Here is a 22,903-nt window from a genome sequence, read left to right on the forward strand (position 1 = left end):
TCCCTCACCTCCTTTTCCTCCTCCATCTTGTCCCTATTCTTCCTCTTGGGTTCCAAAAATTACTTTTAGACTCTCATTGGAGATCATCCCATGACCTTTAGATCCTCTGTTCTTTTCCCATTCTTTTCTCATTATGTTTGATTTGTATAATTTCTGTTGACCTATTTTTTAGTTCACTCATTGTGTCCTTGGCTCCACTGAATATAGTGATAAACCCACTGAAAGTATTCTTCATCTGTTACCCTGTTTTTTAATCTTTAGTATTTACCTTTTTCTTTTTTTTTTCTGTTTTCCATTTCTTGGCTCGTATTCTTTAGTCTGTTCTTTGATGTTTTCCACATTTTCCACTCAAAGCACTAGCCTTACTAATGATTATGATTAAAAATCCATTGGCTGAATGTTTCAACATCTGTTTTAGGCAAGTCTGATTCTGTTAATAGTTTTGTCATTCATTTTTTTTTCTTCCTTTTTGGGGTTTTTTGTAGCTAATGATTGACTGTCAGACATCATGTACACGGTAATAGAGATGGAAGTGAGCCGTATTTATGTCTGAAAGTGTGTGTGCCTTCTTTTTCTGCTAGTGTGTTAGCATGGGAGTTAAATCACGTTAATGGAGAGCTGAGAGCAACAAGGTTACTGCCTTTCCCATAGTTTCTTAAGACTTCTGTTCGAGACAGTAATCCTGATGGTACTTTGGGCCTTTTCTAGGGTGGAGGCTTCTCCTTTCTTTAAGGATTGTAGCAAGGAAATCTTCCTCTGGTATTCCACTGTGACACTAGTCACTCAGAAACTCCCAACATAAAGTGCACAATGAAATGCTTACAGCTGAGTGTGAGCTCCTCTGTGTCTGTGACTCCCAGGGATTCTCTGTCTCCCATTACTAGTTCATAGTCAACCTTTATCATTTTATCTCAGTTCTTACCTCATGTATGTGGTATATGGCATCTCTTTTCTCCTGCCCCTTATCCTAGGTGAGCTGGTGCTTAAGATTCTGTCTTTCTTGAAGGTACCTTATTTTTTCTTTAGATTTCAGGCTGCTTGGTTGGCTTGTAGCCTCAGATTTCGAATGGTTTTAAGAAAAGTTAAGAGGCTTGCCTGGTGGCTCGGACAGTGAAGTATCTGCCTACAATGTGGGAGACCCAGGTTCAGTCCCTAGGTTGGGAAGATGCCCTGGAAAAGGAAATGGCAACCTACTCCAGTATTTTTGCCTGGAAGATTCCATGAACGGAGGAGCCTGGTGGGCTACAGTCCCTGGGGCTGCAAAGAGTTGGACACAACTGAGTGACTTCTCTTTCTTTCTTTAAGAAAAGTTGAAAATTTTATAGTTTGTCTGTTTTTGTTTTTCTCATTCTTAAGGTTTGCAATGACTTCTCCTCAGCATTCTGTATCCTAGGCAGAAGCAGAATACCTGTAGACTTCAGTAGAGTCTCATCTTACACTTCAGCCTTCAGTCAACTATCTCTGATTCCTGAGGTTTTTTTGTTTCATGGTTGGAATTTGTTTATTTATGGTTCTTCAGCCCTCTGCCCTGCTTCTAGCATTTAGGAGGGTCAAGAAAACTATAAAGTAGTTAAAAATTAAAATAGTGAGTGCTCTGTTTATCTTTCAAAATATTTGTCATTCCACATCTGCTAATATCTCCAACCATTTTTAATGTATTGCGGAGCTTGAGATGTCATACTGCTGTAGGTAGCTCTTATTTGGCAGTTGAGATGACTCAACAAACCAATAAGGAACAGAAGTTTTTGGATAGGAGAAGACTCCTTTGAAGGATCTGGAAAATCTATTCACATACCTCAGATCAAGAAAATAGATTATAAGTTTGACAGTGAATGAAAAATACATTTTTATGGCAGTTCTCAGTACAAAAGTATACTCACTAAATGAAAAGGAATATTCTGATAATTTTTTTTTCTGTTTTTACCACTAAAAATATCTTGTGCCAAACCTACCAAATTGATTTCATCCTAAAAGGGAACTGCTATTTCTGTTTTGAATAACCTTGTGCGGATTCTAGTAAGGACGTTAGAATTGTTGTCTTATTTATACTTGGCTTCACTGTTTGGAAGATTTTCCAAATATATGTGTGTGTTTTGTTTTTATTTTTGCACTGAAGACATTCTATCCGAAGTGGATTTTGACGATTGAAATTTTCTCTCTTTAAGGCTGTTTATATTACCGGAAAAGAAGTTTTCAGCTTCAAAATGGTTTCTTATATGGGTGCAACTGCTGGTTCTGCATACACAGATATGAATATAGTTGATATGCAAGTTAATTTAACTGTTGGTTGCATTGAAGTAGTTCTTGTCAAAAAATTTCTGTATTCTATATTGGTAAGTATGTTAATTGTTTTTTATTTATTTTCCCCTACTAGTTGGAAAGTGTTTGCTGTTTCTCAAGCATAGATGAGGAATTCCTTGCTTGATTATTTTCCCCTGGTTTTTTAAAATATTCCAGGTACCGTTTATCATGACTGAAATGTATAGTATCATTTATATAGTGTCATTTTCACATGGGAATGTTCTAGTTAATTGAAATATGTATTTTATAGACATTAAATATAGGTACATTTTATATATGTTATGTATATTTAATTCTTTATTTTATATATAATTTGTTTAAGTATTTTACCTTTCAGCTCTTGCTAAAAGTGCTAAATATACAATTGAAGTCCTGTTTGGTTTCAGATAATCATTAGGAAAATTACATTTTCTATTGCATTCGATGAATATTTGGGGCTTTGTTGGATTTAGATTTAATCCCTATGACATTTCCCTAAGGTATTTAGACTGTTTCTTCATGGTTTGTTTTTCTTTTGTTGACAGCTGATATTTTTTCCTGTGAGTGTCATGCCTGTCTCTGACTTCACTATTCAATCCTTTAACTAAATTGTGGTATAAACGAGATAATCACTTGATTCTAAATAAATAATGTTGTTGTCTCTGTGATCTTTTTAACTGAGGTTATCATGCAGTTTTTCTTTGCAGACATTTTCATTACTGTTTTACCTTACAAATGTAAATAAGCCCTCTGCGCATTGAGGTTGTATAGTGAAATACAACAGGATTGTTTAGCCCTTAGGAAAGTGAGATAAAAAGAGAAATAGATACCAGTGAAACATTGCAATATCCCCACACTGCTTTGGTTCAGGGACTAGGTTTTTATTGTTTTACTGTGTTTCTGTATCTGTATCTTTTTGTTTCCCAACTTCTATTGCAAAAGATTAAGGTTTAATGTAGACAGACTTTGAATACATGATGTTTAGTTGTACCAAGAGAAAGTTTTTCTTACGGAGGTGAAATCATAAATAGTGATACATTTAATAATTTCTTTCATTAATGGTAGCCTTAAGAATATCATTCTGTTTTCCTTATAGGCTTTTATAGATAATTTTCAAGCAGGTAAACAAGCCTTAGCTGAGGCAACTGTTCAGGCAGCAGGAATGGCTGCTACTGGTGTGAAAGAGCTGGCGCAGAGGAGTTCTAGAATGGCATTGGATGTTAACATCAAAGCCCCTGTTGTGGTTATCCCACAGTCTGCAGCTTCCGAAAATGTTTTTGTTGCTGATTTTGGACTAATTACAATGAAAAATACCTTCCATGTAATAACAAAGAGTCAGACCAACCCCCCACCCATTATTGATTTGATAACGATAAAGCTGAGTGAAATGCGACTATACAGGTAAGCTTTTCACAAGTATATTTATGTAGAATGCAGTCTTTTTCTAATTTTTTCTATTAAAGGCTTTGGTATCTTGAGTTTTCTTTTTAGAATGGAATTTAATTTTATTATAACTATACTTAATTTTGTGGGGTTTTTTCCTTCCTCAAGTATTTTTTGGTAAAATCAATTATTGTCTTCTAGTTTTTAAAACCTAGAAAACACAGGAAGCTCAGCTCGGTGCTCTGTAATGACCTAGAGGAGTGAAATGGGGGAAAGTGGAAGACTCAAGAGAGATGGGGATATATGTCTACTTATGGCTGATTCACGTTGTTGTACACCAGAAAATAAATGTTGTAAATCAATTATATTCCCACAAAAAATAAAAATTTAGTGATTAAATAAATAAATACCTAGAAAATATTAGATAATTAGACATGCTATAAAATTTGTTATCTGAGGAAGTATATTTGTGCTTATTGGCAGTTCTTCATAAATTAGAAGGTTATGGAAGAAATAGGAGAATTTCTAATATATTCATTCTCTCTGGAAATAGAGCATGCCCAAAGTACTCTATCAGCTTTGTGCTGTGGTTCTGATATGCTAATTAAACGTGCACACACATACATGCCCACACAGAGTAGAGTCCAATCTTATATATTCACTCTGCGTGGGATTAGTAATTAGGGGAATTAAGTGAATATCCAGATAGTTCCAAAACTTTTACTGTGCTGTTTCTTATCACACAGTCTAGATTTAATACCCTGTTCCTTTTACAACTGGGATTCATTTCTATTTAAACCTCTCACTTGCTCTTTTCTTTCTGTACTTTTTCTTTGATATCATTCTATTTATTGTTTTCCTTTTATTTTTGCTGCTTCTCTTTGGCTCCTGGCATGTCTGTGTCCCTCCTACCACTTTCCATCAACTGAACATTTTAAAAACAGCCTTGAGATGTAATTAATATATAATAAATTGCATATTTTTAAAAGTATACAGTTTGATAAGTTTGATGTGTATACACTTGTGGTAGTTTGAGTACAGTTATATTCTTCCTTAAATATTTGGTGCAATTCACCAGTGAAACCACTGGGGCTGGGATTTGCTTGTGGAAGATTTGTAAATACAATTTCCATTTCTTTAGTAAACTTGGTGCTATATGAATTAATTATTTTATGAGTGATCATTAATATTTTCAAGAAACATGTCTTTCATCTACATAGTAGGGTTTTATGACATAAAGTTAATAATATTCTCTTATTCATTAATACCTATATTGATATTACCTCCCTTATTCTTGATATTTATAATTTATGCTTTTTTATTAATCATTCTGACTAGAGGTTTATCAGTTTTATTGCTCTTTTTTTTTCCTGTGGGATAAATGGTATCCATTATTGTTTCCCTTCCAGTTTTATTGATATATATAGCACTGTATAGGTTTAAGGTATATAGCATAATGATTTGACTTACATACATCATGAAATGATTACAACATAAGTTTAGTAAATATCCATCATCTTATATAGAGACAAAATTAAAGGAATAGAAAATATTTTTCTTGTGCCCAGAGTGCTTTGGATTTACTCTGTTAACAGTTTCCTTATGTAACATACAACAGTGTTAATTTATCATGTTGTACATATATCTGTAGTACTTATGTGTCTTACAACTTATGCCTTCTGACTACCTTCATCCAGATTGCCCTCCTCCTATCCCTTGCTTCTGGTAACCACAGATCTTAACTCCTTTTTTTATGAGTTTGTTTTGAAGTATAACTGACCTACAGAACTATGTTAGTGTCTGTTACACAACATAGTGATTCAGTATTTCTATACATTTCAAAAAGATAACCATGTTACATCTCTAGCTAACATCTGTGACCATACAAAGACACTACATAATTATTGACTATATTCTCCACACTGTACCCATGACTCATTTATTTTGTAACTGAAAGTTTGTACCTCTTAATCTCCTCCACTTATTTCTCTCCTTCCCCCATCTCTCCTCTCTAGCAAGCACCTGTTTGTTCTCTATATCAGTGACTCTTTTTTGTTATGTTTGTTCATTTCTTTTGTTCTTTAAATTCTATATATAAGTGAAATCATGTGGTATTTATCTTTCTCTGTCTGATTTAATATCCTCTTGGACACCATGTTGTCACAAATGACAAAATGTCATTCTTTTTATAATGGTTGAGTAATGTTTCGTTGTGTGCATGTGTGTGTACACACACACACACACACACACACACACACACACACCACATCTTCTCTATCCATTTACCTACTGATGAACATTTAGATTGTTCCCATTTCTTAACTGTTGTAAATAATGCAGTGAACTTAGGGGTATGTATATCTTTCAAATTAGTCTTTTCGTTTTGTTTGGATAAATACTCAGGAGTGGAATTACTGAGCAGGGCTAGTTCCCGACAAAGCTGGCTGCGGTGTTTGGGGTGTTTCAGAGTTGGGAGAGTCTAGGTTCGTTATTTGGATGGTTGAAGAGCTCAAGGGTTCCAGAACTGGTGTTGGGCCACTGGTGGCAGAGCTGGTTCCTGGGCCAGCTAGGAGCTCAAGGGATCCTATAGGTGTTGGCCTGCTGCGGGTAGGTGGAATGTGCCCACATTCAGCTAGCTGCTTGATGTGGGATATCTCAGGACTGGTACCTACTAACTGGCGAGTTAGGCCAGGTCTCAGTGTTGTGAGCTAGAGAGAGGATTCCAAAATGGTGCTTGCTAGAGCATTGTCCTTGTGTTTGAATAAGGGCCCAAAAATGGCTTCTGTCAGTGTCTCTGTCCCCAGGGTGAGTCCCAGAAGATTCCTGCTGCTCTGGGAGGCTCTCTAATAGCAAGTTGATCTCATCCAGGCTCCTTTTAAATTACTGCTTCTTCCCTTGATCTTAGATCGTGTGAAAGTCTGTGCCCTTTAAGAGTAGAGTCTGTTTGCAACTGCTCTCTGACTTTGCCAAAAGTTTGCCCCACTGGTCTTCACAGCCACCCATTCTGGGGACTCTAGATTGGGCAGCCTGATGAGGAAGGTTGTACCCCTAGTTCCTTGGGGAGAACTTCTGCAATTTTAATGATCCTTCTTCCATTTGGGGCCTACCTGGAGACATGGTTCTGTACTGCACTGTGTCTACCTTCCTTCTACTTGTCTTGATCCTTTTTATATCTTTAGTTTTGAAGAGATTTTCTGCTAGTCTTCAGGTCATTCTCATTGAGTGCTGCTCTGTAAATAGTTGTAATTTTGGTGTGCTACTAAGAGGAGGTGATCTTCCAATCTTTCTATTCTCCATCTTGGCCATTCCCTGGTTATCCATTCTTGAACATTCAGTTTTATTGCTTTTAAAGCACCAGCTTTTGGATTTCTCTTTTTTTTCTCTTTCATTAATACCTGTTTTGATATTTATTATTCCTTCTGCTTCCTTTGATTTTAATTTTTCTCTTCTAATTTTCTCTAGGGGGTGATTCAGATGACTGATTTGAACATTTCTCTTCTTGTATGTGCATTTAGTGCTGAAATTTTGGGGTTCTTCTCTGTAGCCCTGCCCTCTATGGCATTTTACCATATAATCTCTACCTGTCTTGGTTTCCCTGGATTCTCAGCTCTTTTCTTAACTCATGGACTTTTATTGGTTATTTCTTGGCTTATCCACCCTCTTGCTTTTTCATGACCTTTAAATTATCTCAAAACAATTGAAGTTGGAATAGTCATGGGATTCATCTTGTTTTTTCTTGTTTGTCAGTAATCACTGCCCATTGCCTGATGTCCTTTGTCTTGAAAATCATTTGTTAATATATTTTGTATGTGTGTCTTTGTTGAAGGGGGAGAGGGAGAAATTCTTTCAGGCAGGAGGGTAAATCTAGTTCATGTTATTTTATCTTAAATAGAAGGATAAATTTCCATCAGTTGAGTACTTGGGTATTTATTAATTATGTAATATATCCCAGGCACTGTGCTAGGAACATGAAGTGTCATAGTGAGCAGTTTTTACAAGGGGTGAATAAATTGTGTGTGCGTACTAAGTTACTTCAGTTGTATCTGACTCTTTGTGACCCAATGGACTGTAGCCCGCCAAGCTTCTCTGTCCATGAAATTTTTCAGGCAAGAAAACTGGCGTGGGTTACCGTTTACTACTCCAGGGGATCTTCCCAACCCAAGGATTAAATCCACATCTCCTGAGTCTGCTGCATTGGCAGGTAGATTCTTTACCACTGAGCCACATGGGAAGCCCCATTTTGAGTGCATTATTTTTTCTAAATATTTTAATCTATAATTTAAAAAAAATCTATTTTCCTGTTGTTAAAAACTTAAGTTGATTCATTTTCATTGTTTTAAATAGCATTATAATGCTGATTGATTTCTTTATCAATACATGATTTTCTCCTCATTTCTTTAGGGTAATATTTTTCCTTCAGATGAATTCCTCGAAATAGAATTACTTGTTTATAGAGTAAACCATTTTCCCTGAAATAACTTTATTGCAAAGATGTTAATTGTAATATAAAATTTTAAAAACATATATATAATACTTCTATAAGGAAAGTTGTAAAATATAATTAAGGGCCAGTAAGAAACCCTAGATAATTGTAGAGAGAATACTTTCCTACATCTAGTTTAATAAAGGTGTCAGTTTCTTATAAATTAATTTTGTATATTTAATGCACTCAATAAAAAATCACAACAGCAATTCTTTTAAAGTCTTTCAGAATTATTGTAAAGTTTTTCTGGAAATATAAATAGGGGGCAGGATGTAGCAAAGATTTTTTGAAAGAAAGAATTGAGATAGGGCATGGAAGAATTATAACAACCTTAGAATTACTACTAAAATATTAAATTTCATTAAATACTACTAAAATATAACAGTACAATAAGTAAGATAGTGAAATAGTATAAAACTCACCAGCTGACTGTGAGGGTGCATGTGTGTGTATCACCATTATTTATATGTAACAGTTAAGCTCATTATTCACACATTCCATATTTGTGAGTGTTTCTGCTTGCTGAAACTTATGTGTAACCCCAAAATCAATATTCATGTCACTTTCACAGTCATTTTTGCACATGCACAGAGCTTGAATCTCCCAAGGCCTGTGTTCCCAGCTGAGGTGTTAAAGAATACCCTGCCTTCTTATGTAAGCTCTTCTGCTGTAGACATGTGTTCTTTTCTGTGTGCCTTTTTTCTTTTTTTTGCATTTAGGGTATTTTCCTTGGTAATTTTGCTATTTAAAATGTCCTGAGAGCATAATGCCAGTAATAAAAAAACTAAAATTGAGTGAATCATATGCTAATAGTATATGAATTATCTCAATAATGATCTTAAAAAACTAAGGACAAATAACACATAAGTACCAGTTATATGGTAGAGAAAATCTTGATAAATTAAGCGCTGAAAACAGACAGAAAATGATAAGGGAAGAATATCAGTTGACTTTGACTGTTCAAAATATAAGTTTCTGAATATTAATTACCAAAACCAAATGTTAGCCTATAGGATAATTAGCAACATCTTTAAAAAATAATGAAAATCTTTAGATATTTTAAGGCAGTAAGAAAAAAGATAATTTGAAAAATTAGTAAAGAACAAGACTAAATGATTCTTTTCAGGAACAATAATAGCTGGTACCTAGCTAATAGAAGGAGAAGGCAATGGCACCCCACTTCAGTAATCTTGCCCGGAAAATCCCATGGACAGAGGAGCCTGGTGGACTGCAGTCCATGGGGTCGCTAGGAGTCGGACACGACTGAGCGACTTCACTTTCACTTTCATGCATTGGAGAAGGAAATGGAAGCCCACTCCAGTGTTCTTGCCTAGAAAATCCCAGGGATGGCGGAGCCTGGTGGGCTGCCGTCTATGGGGTTGCACAGAGTCGGACACGACTGAAGCGACTTAGCAGCAGCAGCAGCAGCAGCTAATAGAAATGTTCAACTTCATTAGTAATCAAAGGAATGAAAATTAATACAGTGAAATAGTATTGTTTGCCTATTAAATTTGGCAGATCTTGATAGTCAGTAATTCTCAATCTGGGTACAGGGAGATAGATATTCTCATATGTTGCTTATAAATTTATATATTAATTCACTTTCTTGAATTTAGCAAATAATTAAAGAGTACATGTCATATTGTTATCATCTGAGCCAGGTACTGACAGTACATCAAAGAATAAGATATAGTCCCTACCCTCATGAATCATTCTATTTGAAACTACAGACAGACAGTGACCTATTAAATGTATATTAAAGAGTGGTAGAAGAGTCATTAAAAAGAAATAATGCCATTTGCAGCAGCATGGATGGACCTAGAGATTGTCAAACTGAGTGAAGAAAGTCTGACAAATAAGGAGAAATATTGCATGACATCCCTTAAATGTGGAATTTAAAAATGAAAAATACAAATGGACTTATTTGCAAAACAACAAGCAACTCACAGACTTAGAGAATGAACTTATGGTTGCTGGGGAGAGGGATGGGGAAAGGGATGGCTGGGGAGTTTGGGATTGACACGTATACACTGTTATGTTTGAAATGGATAGCCAGCAAGAATCTACTGTACAGCACATGGAATCCACTCAGTGATGGGTGGCAGCCTGGATGGGAGCATGGATACATGTGTCTGTATGGCTGGGTTCCTTCTCTGTTCACCTGAAACTGTCACAACATTGTTTGTTAATCAGCTGTACACCAATACAAAATGAAAAGTTTAAAATAAATGCATAAAGTGGTAGTAAAACTCAGGATACTTGTGGTATTACACAGGAAAGGTTCAGTTCAGTTCAGTCACTCAGTTGTGTCCAACTCTTTGTGACCTCATGAATTGCAGCACGCCAGGCCTCCCTGTCCATCACCAACTCCCGGAGTCCATGCAAACCCATGTCCGTTGTGTCGGTGATGCCATCCAACCATCTCGTCCTCTGTCGTCCGTCCCCTTCTCCTTCTGCCCTCAATCTTTCCCAGCATCAGGGTCTTTACAAATGAGTCAACTCTTCGCATCAGGTGGCCAAAGTATTGGAGTTTCAGCTTCAACATCAGTCCCTCCAATGAACACCCAGGACTGATCTCCTTTAGGATGGACTGGTTGGATCTCCTTGCAGTCCAAGGGACTCTCAAGAGTCTTTTCCAACACCACAGTTCAAAAGCATCAATTTTTCGGCGTTCAGCTTTCTTTATAGTCCGACTCTCACATCCATACATGACCACTGGAAAAACCATACCCTTCACTAGACAGACCTTTGTTGGCAAAGTAATGTCTCTTCTTTTTAATATGCTATCTAGGTTGGTCATAACTTTCCTTCCAAGGAGTAAGCGTCTTTTAATTTCATGGCTTCAGTCACCATCCGCAGTGATTTTGGATCCAGAAAAAACAGCCAATGTTTCCACTGTTTCCTCATCTATTTGCCATGAAGTGATGGGACTGGATGCCATGATCTTAGTTTTCTGAATGTTGAGTTTTAAGCGAACTTTTTCACTCTCCTCTTTCAGTTTCATCAAGTGGGTCTTTAGTTCCTCTTTGCTTTCTGCCATAAGGGTGGTGTCATCTGCATATCTGAGGTTATTGATATTTCTCCCGGCAATCTTGATTCCAGCTTGTGCTTCTTACCCCCAGCGTTTCTCATGATGTGCTCTGCATATAAGTTAAATAAGCAGGGTGGCAGTATACAGCCTTGACGTACTCCTTTTCCTATTTGGAACCAGTCTGTTGTTCCATGTCCACTTCTAACTGTTGCTTTCTGACCTGACCTTGAGAAATACAGCTTTCTCAAGAGGCAGGTCAGGTGGCCTGGTATTCCCATCTCTTTAATAATTTTCCACACACTTTGTGGTGATCCACATAGTCACAGGCTTTGGCATAGTCAATAAAGCAGAAATAGATGTTTTTCTGGAACTCTCTTGCTTTTTCGATGATCCAGTGGATGTTGGCAATTTGATCTCTGGTTCCTCTTCCTTTTCTAAAAGCAGCTTGAACATCTGGAAGTTCATGGTTTACATACTATTGAAGCCTGGCTTGGAGAAGATTGAGCATTACTTTATTAGTGTATGAGATGAGTTCAATTGTGCAGTAATTTGAGCATTCTTTGGCATTGCCTTTCTTTGGGATTGGAATGAAAACTGACCTTTTCCAGTCCTGTGACCATAGCTGAGTTTTCCAAATTTGTTGGCATTTTGAGTGCAGCACTTTCACAGCATCATCTTTTAAGATTTGAAATAGCTCAAGTGGAATTCCATCACCTCCACTAGCTTTGTTTGTAGTGATGCTTCCTAAGGCTAACTTGGCTTCTCATTTCAGGATGTCTGGCTCTAGGTGAGTGATCATACCATCATGATTATCTGGGTCATGAAGATCTTCTTTGTATAGTTCTTCTGTGTATTCTTGCTACCTCTTCTTAATATCCTCTGCTTCTGTTAGGTCCATACCATTTCTGTCCTTTATTGAGCTCATCTTTGCATGAAATGTTCCCTTGGTATCTAATTTTCTTGAAGAGCTCTCTAGTCTTTCTCATTCTGTTGTTTTCTTCCCTTTCTTTGCACTGATCACCAAGGAAGGCTTTCTTATTTCTCTTTCCTCTTCTTTGGAACTCTGCATTCAAATGGGTATATCTTTCCTTTTCTCCTTTGCCTTTTGTTTCTCTTCTTTTCACAGCTATTTGTAAGGCCTCTTCAGACAGCCATTTTGCTTTTTTGCATCTCTTTTTCTTGGGGATGGTCTTGATCCCTGCCTCCTACACAATGGTCATGAACCTCTGTCCATAGTTCTTCAGGCACTCTGTCTATCAGGTCTAATCCCTTGCCTCTATTTGTCACTTCAACTGTATAATGATAAGGGATTTGATTTAGGTCATACCTGAATGGTCTAGTGGTTTTCCCCACTGTCTTAAAAATTTAAGTCTGAATTTGGCAGTAAGGAGTTCATGATCTGCACCACAGTCAGCTCCCGGTCTTGTTTTTGCTGACTGTATAGAGCTTCTCCATCTTTGGCTGCAAAGAATATCATCAATTTCATACCCGTGTTGACCATCTGGTGATGTCCATGTGTAGAGTCTTCTCTTGTGTTGTTGGAAGAGGGTGTTTGCTATGACCAGTACTCTTGGCAAAACTCTATATTAGTCTTTGCCCTGTTTCCTTCTGTACTCCAAGGCCAAATTTGCCTGTTACTCTAGGTGTTTCTTGACTTCCTACTTTTGCATTCCAGTCCTCTATAATGAAAAGGACATCTTTTTTGTGTGTTAGTTCTAGAAGGTCTTGTAGGTCTTCATAAAACCATTCAGCCTCAGCTTCTTCAGCATTACTGGTCAGGGCATAGACTTGGATTACTGTGATATAGAATGCTTTACCTTGGAAAGAACAGAGACTATTCTGTCCTTTTTGGTATTTCATCTAAGTACTACATTTTGGACTATCTTGTTTACTATGACGCTGTTCCATTTCTTCTTAGGGATTCTTGCCCACAGTAGTAGATACAATGGTCATCTGAGTTAAATTCACCCATTCCAGTCCATTTTAGTTTGCTGATTCCTAAAATATCAATGGTCACTCTTGCTGTCTCCTGTTTGACCACTTCTGGTATGCCTTGCAAGATTCATGGACCTAACGTTCCAGGTTTGTATACAGTATTACTCTTTACAGCATTGGACTTTGCTTCTATCACCAGTCACATCCACAACTGTGTGTTGTTTTTGCTTTAGCTCCTTCTGTTCATTCTTTCTGGAGTTATTTCTCCACTGATCTCCAGTAGCACGTTGGGCATCCATTGACCTGGGGAGTTCCTCTTTCAGTGTCCTATCTTCTTGCGTTTTCATAGTGTTCATGGGGTTCTTGAGGCAGGAATACTGAAGTGGTTTGCCATTCCCTTCTCCAGTGGACTACATTTTGTCAGAACTCTGCACCATATTCTGTCCATCTTGGGTGGCCCTACAGGGCGTGGCTCATAGTTTCATTCAGTTAGACAGGCTGTGGTCCATGTGATCAGATTGGTTAGCTTTCTGTGATTGTGGTTGTCAGTCTGTCTGCCCTCTGATGGAGAAGATTAAGAGGCTTATGGCAGCTTCCTGATGGGAGAGACTGACTGAGGGGGAAACTGGATCTGATCTGATAGGCAGGCCATGCTCAGTAAATCTTTAATCCAATTTTCTGTTGATGGGTGGGGCTGTGTTCCCTCCCTGCTATTTACCTGGGCCCAAACTCTGGTGGAGGTCCTGAAGATAATGGCCACCTCCTTCAGAAGGAGGTGCACACGTACTGCTACACTCACTGCCCGCAGCCCTGAAGCAGGCCACCAGCGACCCACGCCTCTGCTGGAGACGCCTGGACACTCTGGGCAAGTCCGGGTCAGTCTCTGGGGGTCACCGCTCGTTTTTCCTGAGTCCTGGTGTGCACACGGTTCTGTGTGGCCCACCAAGAGTCTTACTCCCAGTCCTGTGCGAGTTCTGGCAGCTTTATGGTGGGGTCAGTGGTGACCTTCTCGAAGAGGGCTTGGTACCCAAGTGTGGTGCACCCAGAGCCCCAGTCCCTGCGGCAGTCCACTGCTGACCGTACCCCCACAGGAGCCGCTCAAACACAGTTCTGACTGTTTCTGTGGACCCTGGGTCTGGGTGCGCACAAGGTCGTTTGAGCCCTCTGAGCGTCTCTGGTGGGAATGGGGTTTGATTCTCAACACGAATTCGCCTCTCCTACGGTTTTTCTGGGCCTTCTCCTTTGCCCTTGGACGTGGGCTGTCCCCTCACAGCCACTCCAGCACCTCCCGTCTTGCTGGGGTTTCTCTGACCTTGGTTGTGGGATGTCTCCTCACGGCCACTCCAGTGCCTCCCATCTTGCTGGGTTTCCCCTTGGTTGTGGGGTGTCTCCTCACCACCACGGCTCCAGCACCACGCAGCCACCATGCCAGCGCCACACAGTTGCTACCAATTAAAGTGTAGATGTATTATTGAGAAGGACCACTTATTTGAAGGTATATTTGGAGGCTCCTTTGGTCTCATGTCAGTTGAAAGGCATTTGATAACCAACTACTCTTTTCATAATTCCTGAGCATCAGTCCTACCCTTACACGGACTTGGAAAGGCAAATATGGTTCACCTTAATATAAAATTGTACATATACAACTGTATTTGATCTGCAAAAATAGAAATTTCATATTTGCAAACTAGTTTCTTATAAAGTAAGGGGATAGGTCATAATCTTTCGACATGTGTAAATCTGTGAATTTAAATGATTTCATGTTACCGTCTTATATAATGTATTTTATGTTTTATATAGGGATAATTCTCATTTTAAGAGTTTATTGTCCAACATGTGTATTTGGCACTATTTAATATATTATAAAAATCCTATTTAAAAATTTTATTTTCTTCAACACAGAGAACTTCAACTCAGAGAAAAGTCACCTAGCTTTCTAGGGAGGTGGAATGTCTCTCATTTTACATGGAAAGACTATTTGATTCTATTTTCCTCTGAACACACACAAAATTATTGATTTCTATTATTTATATATAAAATTATTAATTTTTTCTGATACTGTATGAAATTTATTCAAAACAATTTTATTTTTACTCATAGGACTCAATATATTAATGATGCATATCAGGAGGTACTGGATCTACTATTGCCATTAAATCTTGAGGTGATGGTTGAGCGAAATTTATCGTGGGAGTGGTTCCAGGAAGTTCCTTGTTTCAATGTAAATGCTCAGCTAAAGCCCATGGAGGTAACTTCTGAATCCTTACTGATGTATCTTTTGTTGGTTAAAAATTATTGTTTGGGGACATAAGTCATTTTGTATGTACAAGTTATGTAAAAATATTTTTGTCAGAAAAGAGTAGCTCATGTGTATAGCCTAGAATGCATTGAATGTTGATCTTTTAAGATTTTTTATCATTTAAAAAATATTTATTTTTTAATTGATGGATAATTACATTAGAGAATTTTGTTGTTTTCTGTCAAATCTCAACATGAATCAGCCATAGGTATACATATATCCACTCCCTTTTGAAACTCCCTCCCAATTCCCTTAGCATCCCATCCCTCAAGGTTGATTCAGAGCCCCTTTTTGAGTTTCCTGAGCTATACAATGGATTACCATTGGCTCTCTATTTTACATATGGTAGTGTAAGTAACCTTCTTGCTCTTTCCATAAATCTCACCTTCTTCTCCCGTCTCCCCATGTCCATGAGTCTGTTTTCTATGTCTGTTTTTCCATTCAGTTCAATTCAGTTGCTCAGCCATGTCCAACTCTTTGTGACTCCGTGAACTGCAGCACGCCAGGCCTCCATGTCCATCACCAACTCCTGGAGTCCACCCAAACTCATGTTCATTGAGTGGGTGATGCCATCCAACCATCTCGTCCTGTGTCGTCCCATTCTCCTCCTGCCCTCAATCTTCCCCAGTGTCAGGGTCTTTACAAATGAGTCAGCTGTTTGCATCAGGGGCCAAAGTATTGGAGTTTCAACTTCAGCATCAGTCCCTCCAATGAACACCCAGGACTGATCTCCTTTATTTAGGATGGACTGGTTGGATCTCTTTGCAGTCCAAGGGACTCTCAAGAGTCTTCTCCAACACCACAGTCCAAAAGCATCAATTCTTTGGTGCTCAGCTTTCCTTATAGTCCAACTCTCACATCCATACATGACTATTGGAAAAACCATAGCCTTGACTAGATTGACCTTGTTGGCAAAGTAATGTCTCTTCTTTTTAATATGCTATCTAGGTTGGTCATAACTTTCCTTCCAAGGAGTAAGCGTCTTTTAATTTCATGGCTTCAGTCACCATCCACAGTGATTTTGGAGCCCCGAAAAATAAAGTCAGCCACTGTTTCCACTGTTTCCCCATCTATTTGCCATGAAGTGATGGGACCAGATGCCATGATCTTAGTTTTCTGAATGTTGAGTTTTAAGCGAACTTTTTCACTCTCCTCTTTCAGTTTCATCAAGAGGGTCTTTAGTTCCTCTTTGCTTTCTGCCATAAGGGTGGTGTCATCTGCATATCTGTGCTTATTGATATTTCTGCCGGCAATCTTGATTCCAGCTTGTGCTTCCTCCAGCCCAGCATTTCTCATGATGTACGCTGCATATAAGTTAAATAAGCAGGGTGACAATATACAGCCTTGACGTACTCCTTTTCCTATTTGGAACCAGTCTGTTGTTCCATGTCCACTTCTAACTGGTGCTTCCTGATCTGCATACAGGTTTCTCAAGAGGCAGGTCATGTGGTCTGGTATTCCCATGTTTTTCGGAATTTTCCACAGTTTATTGTGATCCACGCAGTCAAAGGCTTTGGCATAGTGAGTAAAGCAGAAATCGATGTTTTTCTGGAACTCTCTTGCTTTTTTGATGATCCAGAGGATGTTAGCAATTTGATCTCTGGTCCCTTGCCTTTTCTAAAACCAGCTTGAACATCGGGAAGTTCACGGTTCATGTATTGCTGAAGACTGGCTTGGAGAATTTTGAGAATTATTTTACTAGCATGTGAAATGAGTGCAGTTGTGCAGTTATTTGAGCATTCTTTGGCATTGCCATTCTTTGGGATTGGAATGAAAACTGACCTTTTCCGGTCCTGTGGCCCCTGCTGAGGTTTGCAGATTTGCTGGCATATTGAGTGCAGGAGTTTCACAGCATCATCGTTTAGGATTTGAAATAGCTCAGCTGGAATTCCATCACCTGCACTAGCTTTGTTTGTAGTGATGCTTCCTAAGGCCCACTTGACTTCGCATTCCAGGATGTCTGGCTGTAGGTGAATGATCGCACCATCGTGATTATCTGGGTTGTGAAGATCTTTTTTGTACAGTTCTTCTGTGTATTCTTGCCATCTGTTAATATCTTATGCTTCTTTCAGGTCCATACCATTTCTGTCCTTTATTGAGCCCATCTTTGCATGAAATGTTCCCTTGGTATCTCTGATTTTCTTGAAGAGATCTCTAGTCTTTCCCATTCTGTTGTTTTCCTCTATTTCTTTTCATTGATCACTGAGAAAGGCTTTCATCTCTCCTTGCTATTCTTTGGAACTCTGCATTCAAATGGGTGTATCTTTCCTTTTCTTCTTTGCTTTTCATTTCTTTTCTTTTTACAGCTGTTTGTAAGTCCTCTTCAGAATGCCATTTTGCTTTTTTGCATTTCTTTTTCTTGGGGATGTTCTTTATCCCTGTCTCCTGTACAGTGTCATGAACCTCTTTCTTTAGTTCATCAGGCACTCTGTCTATCAGGTCTGGTCCCTTAAATCTATTTCTCACTTCCACTGTATAATGATAAGGGATTTGATTTAGGTCATACCTGAATGGTCTAGTGGTTTTTCCCACTTTCTTTAATTTAAGTCTGAATTTGGCAGTAAGGAGTTCATGATCTGCGCCACAGTCAACTCCCGGTCTTGTTTTTGCTGACTGTATAGAGCTTCTCCATCTTTGGCTGCAAAGAATATAATCAGTCTGATTTCGATGTTGACCATCTGGTAATGTCCATGTGTAGGGTCTTCTCTTGTGTTGTTGGAAGAGGGTGTTTGCAATGACCAGTGTGTTCTCTTGACAAAACTCTATTAGCCTTTGCCCTGTTTCCTTCTGTACTCCTAGGCCAAATTTGCCTGTTTCTCCAAGTGTTTCTTGACTTCCTACTTCTGTGTTCCAGTCCCCTGTAATGAAAAGGACATCATTTTTAGGTGTTAGTTCTAGAAGGTCTTGTAGGTCTTCATAGAACTGTTCAACTTCAGCTTCTTCAGTGTTACTGGTCAGGGCATAGACTTGGATTACTGTGATATCAAATGGTTTGCCTTGGAGAATAAACTCTTCAGTACCATTTTTCTACATTCCATATATGTGTGTGAGAATACGATATTTATCTTTGCCTTTCTGACTTTCTTCACTCTGTATGATAGATTCTAGGTTCTCATTAGAACTGACTCAAATGTATTCTCTTTTATGGCTGAGTAATATTCCATTGTGTATATGTACCACAACTTCTTTATCCATTCATCTGTTGATGGACATCTGGGTTGCTTTCATGTTTTAGCTATTGTAAATAGTGCTGCAGTGAGCAGTGGAATACATGTGTCTTTTTCAGTTTTGCTTTCCTCAGGGTATGTAACTAGGAGTGGGATTGCTGGGTCATATGGTAATTTTATTCCTAGTTTTTTTTTAAGGAATCCCCATACTGTCTTCCATAGTGACTGTATCCATTTACATTCCCACCAGCAGTGCAAGAGTGTTCCCTTGTCCCCAGACCCTCTCCAGCATTTATTGTTGGTAGATTTTTGATGATGGCCCTTCTGACCCATGTGGGGTGATACCTCACTGTAGTTTTGATTTGCATTTCTCTAATAATGTGCCATGTTCAGCATCTTTTCATGTGTTTGTTAGCCGTCTGTATATCTTCCTTGGAGAAAAGTATCTTTAGGTCTTTCTGCCACTTTTTGATTGGGTTGTTTGTTTTTCTAGCATTGAGTTGTATGAGCTGCTTGTATATTTTGGATAGCTAATCATTTGTTGTTTCATTTGCTTTTATTTTCTCCCATTCTGAGGGTTGAGTTTTACCTTGCTTATAGTTTCCTTTGCTGTGCAAAAGCTTTTAAGTTTAATCAGGTCCCACTTGTTTACTTTGTTTTTATTTCCATTACTCTAATGGGTGGGTCATAGAGGATCTTTCTTTGATTTATGTCATTGAGTGTTCTCCCTGTGTTTTGCTCTAAGAGTTTTGTAATTTCTGGTCTTACATTTAGGTCTTTATTCTTTTTTTTGTTTTTTGGTTCTAAAACTTTTATTTAACTTTATTTTGTAAACGTGCCCGTTACAACAATAGCTATACTCTTTCAATAAAATATTGTAGCTTCTGACATTTAGGTCTTTAATCCATTTTGAGTTTATCTTTGTTTATGGCATTAGGAATTTTTCTAATTTCATTTTTTTACATGTAGCTTTGCAGTTTCCCAGCACCATTTATTGAACGGCTGTCTTTACCCCCTTTTATATTCTTGCCTCGTTTGTCAAAAATAAGATACCCATAGGTGCATGGGTTTATTTCTGGGCTTTCTATCTTGTTCCGTTGGTCTACATTTCTGGTTTTGTGCCAGTACCATAGTATCTTGATGACTGTAGCTTTGTAGTATTATTGAAGTCAGGAAGGTTGATTCCTCCAGCTCCACTCTTCTTTCTCAAGACTGCTTTGACTATTTGAGGTCTTTTTGTGTTTCATTATGAATTATGAAATTTTTTGTTCTAGTTCTCTGAAAAATGTTATTGGTAACTTGATAGGAATCGCATTGAATCTGTAGATTGCATTTGGTACTATAGTCATTTTCACAATATTGATTCTTCCTACCCAGGAACATGGAATATCTCTCCATCTGTTTATGTTGTCTTTGATTTGTTTTATTAGTGTCTTATAATATTCTGTGTACACTTCTTTTGTCTCTTGAGCTAAGTTTATTTCTAGATATTTAATTCGTTTTGTTGCAATGGTGAATGGGATTGATTCCTTAATTTCCCTTTCTGATTTTTCATCATTAGTATATAGAAATGCAAGTGATTTCTGTGTATTGATTTTGTAGCCTGCGACTTTGCTAAATTCACTGATTAGCTATCATAATTTTCTGATACTATCTCTTGGGTTTTCTATGTACAGTATCATGTCATCTGAAAACAATGAGAGCTTTATTTGTTCCTTTCCCATCTGGATTCCTTTTCTTTTTCTTCTCTGATTGCTGTAGCTAGGACTTCCAGAACTATGTTGAATAATAGTGGTCAAAGTAGACACCCTTTTCTGTTCCTGATCGTAGGGGAATGCTTTCATTTTCTCACCATTGCGAATGATGCTTGGTGTAGGCTTATCATATATGGCCTTTACTGTGTTGAGGTAGGTTCCTTCTATTCCCATTTTTTGAAGAGTTTTAATTGTAAATGAGTGCTGAATTTGTCAAAGGCTTTTTCTGCATCTATTGAGATGATCATATGGTTTTTATCTTTCAGTTTATTAATATGGTGTATTACATTGATTAATTTGTGTATATTGAAGAATCCTTGCATCCCTGGAATAAACCCAACTTGATCATGTTGTATGAGCTTTTTATATATGTTGTTGAATTTTGTTTGCTAAGAGTTTGTTGAGGATTTTTCCATCTATGTTCATCAGTGATACTAGCCTGTAGTTCTGTTTTTGTGATGTCTTTGGTTTTGGTATGAGGGTGATGGTGGCCTCATAGAATGAGTTTGGAAATGTTCTTCCTCTGCATTTTTTTGAGGGAGTTTTAGAAGGATAGGCATTAGCTCTTCTCCCAGTGTTTGATAGAATTCTCCTGTGAAGCTATCTGGTCCTGGGCTTTTGTTTTTTGGGATATTTTTGATCACAGTTTCAATTTCAGTGCTTCTAATTGGGTTGTTCATAATGTCTATTTCTTCCTGGTTCAATCTCGGAAGATTGAACTTTTCTTAGAATCTGTCCATTTCTTCCAGGTTATACATTTTATTGCCACATAGTTGTTCATAATAGTCTGTAATAGTTGTTTGTAATTCTGCATTGTCTGTTGTAAAGCCTTCTTCATTTCTAATTTTGTTGATTTGATTCTTCTGTCTTTTTTTCTTACTGAGTCTGGCTAAAGATTTCTGAATTTTGTTTATCTTCTCAAAGAACCAGATTTTAGGTTTATGAATCTTTACTAGTATTTCTTTAATTTCTTTTTTATTTATTTCTACTCAGATTTTTAAGATTTCTTTCCTTCTACTAATTTTTGGATTATTTTTTCCTTCTTTTTCCAATTGTTTTAGGTGTAAAGTTAGGTTGTCTATTCGATGTTTTTCTTGTGTCTTTGGGTAGGATTGTATTGCTATAAACTTCCCTCTTAGGACAGCTTTTGCTGCATCCCATAGGTTTTGAGTTATCGTGTTTTCTTTGTCATTTGTTTTAGAAATTTTTTTATTTCCCTTTTGATATCTTCAGTAACCTATTGGTTATTTAGAAACGTGTTGTTTAATCTCCATGTGTTTGTGTTTCTTACAGTTTTTTTCTTATAATTGATATCTATTCTCAAAGTGTGTTCGGGGAAGATGCTTAATACGATTTCAGTTTTCTTAACTTAGATTTGATTTGTGACCCAAGATGTGGTCTATCCTGGAGAATGTTCCATGTGCACTTGAGAAGAAGGTGTATGCTTCTGCATTTGAATGGAATGTCCTGAAGATATCAGTGAGATCCATCTCACCTAGTGTATCATTTAAGACTTGTGTTTCCTTATTAATTTTCAGTTTTGATGATCTGTCCATTGGTATGAGTGGGGTGCTAAAGTCTCCTACTACTATTGTGTTACTGTCAATTTCTCCTTTTATGTCTGTTAGTGTTTGTCTTATGTATTGAGGTGCTTCTGTGTTGGGTGCATAGATATATACAGTTGTTATGTATCCTCTTGGATTGATCCCTTGATCATTATCTTGTGCCCTTCCTCATCTCTTGTAATCTTCTTTAAGATCTGTTTTGTCTGATATGAGGATTGCTACTCCAGCTTTCTTTTGCTTCCCATTTGCATAGAGTATATTTTTCCATCCTCTCACTTTCCATCTATATGTGGCTTTAGGTCTGAAGTGGGTTTCTTGTAGACAGCATATATGTGGGTCTTGTTTTTGTTTCCATTCAGCTAGTCTGTGTCTTTCAGTTGGAGCACTTAATCCATTTACATTTAAAGTAATTATTGACATATATCTTCCTGTTGCCATTTTCTTAATTGTTTGGGGTTGATTTTGTAGATCTTTTTCTTTTCTTTTATTTCTTGACCATATAAGTCCCTTTAACATTTATTGTAAAGCTTGTTTGGTGGTACTGAGTTCTCTGAACTTTTGCTTGTCTGAAAAGCTTATTTCTCCTTAAATTTTGAATGAGATCCTTGCCGGGTAGAATAATCTTGGTTATAGAATTTTTCCCTTTCTTTACTTTAAATATATCCTGCCATCCCCTTCTAGCCTCCAGAGTTTCTGCTGCAAAATCAGCTGTTAAACGAATGGGATTTCTCTTGTATGTTACTTGTTGCTTTTCCCTTGCTGCTTTTAATATTTTTCTTTGTGTTTAATCTTTGTCAGTTTGATTAGTATGTTTCTTGGTGTGTTTCTCCTTGGGTTTATCCTATATGGGACTCTTTGCACCTCTTTGACTTGATTGACTATTTCCTTTTCCATGTTGGGGAAATTTTCAGCTATAATCCTTCGAAAAATTTTCTCATACCCTTTCTTTTTCTCTTCCTGTTCTGGGACCCCTATGATTTGAATGTTGGTACAGTTTGATACAGTC

General features: G+C 37.7%; 1 protein-coding gene across 3 annotated transcripts in view; it reads left to right on the forward strand.

The window, feature by feature from the left end:
• The window catches only part of VPS13A (vacuolar protein sorting 13 homolog A), a 253,920-nt gene that overhangs the window by 116,085 nt on the left and 114,932 nt on the right, over positions 1-22,903 (forward strand). For all 3 annotated transcript variants that reach the window (XR_010659536.1, XM_065908329.1, XM_065908328.1), the window contains exons 32-34: positions 2,166-2,333; positions 3,377-3,681; positions 15,213-15,360. Coding sequence is in view for 2 of the 3 variants with exons in the window: in XM_065908329.1 (XP_065764401.1) it covers positions 2,166-2,333; positions 3,377-3,681; positions 15,213-15,360 (621 nt within the window). In the remaining variant the exon portion in view is untranslated. The remainder of the gene's footprint in view (positions 1-2,165; positions 2,334-3,376; positions 3,682-15,212; positions 15,361-22,903) is intronic.

The sequence above is a fragment of the Muntiacus reevesi genome, chromosome 17, assembly GCF_963930625.1.
Source record: "Muntiacus reevesi chromosome 17, mMunRee1.1, whole genome shotgun sequence".
Classification (NCBI taxonomy): domain Eukaryota; kingdom Metazoa; phylum Chordata; class Mammalia; order Artiodactyla; family Cervidae; genus Muntiacus; species Muntiacus reevesi.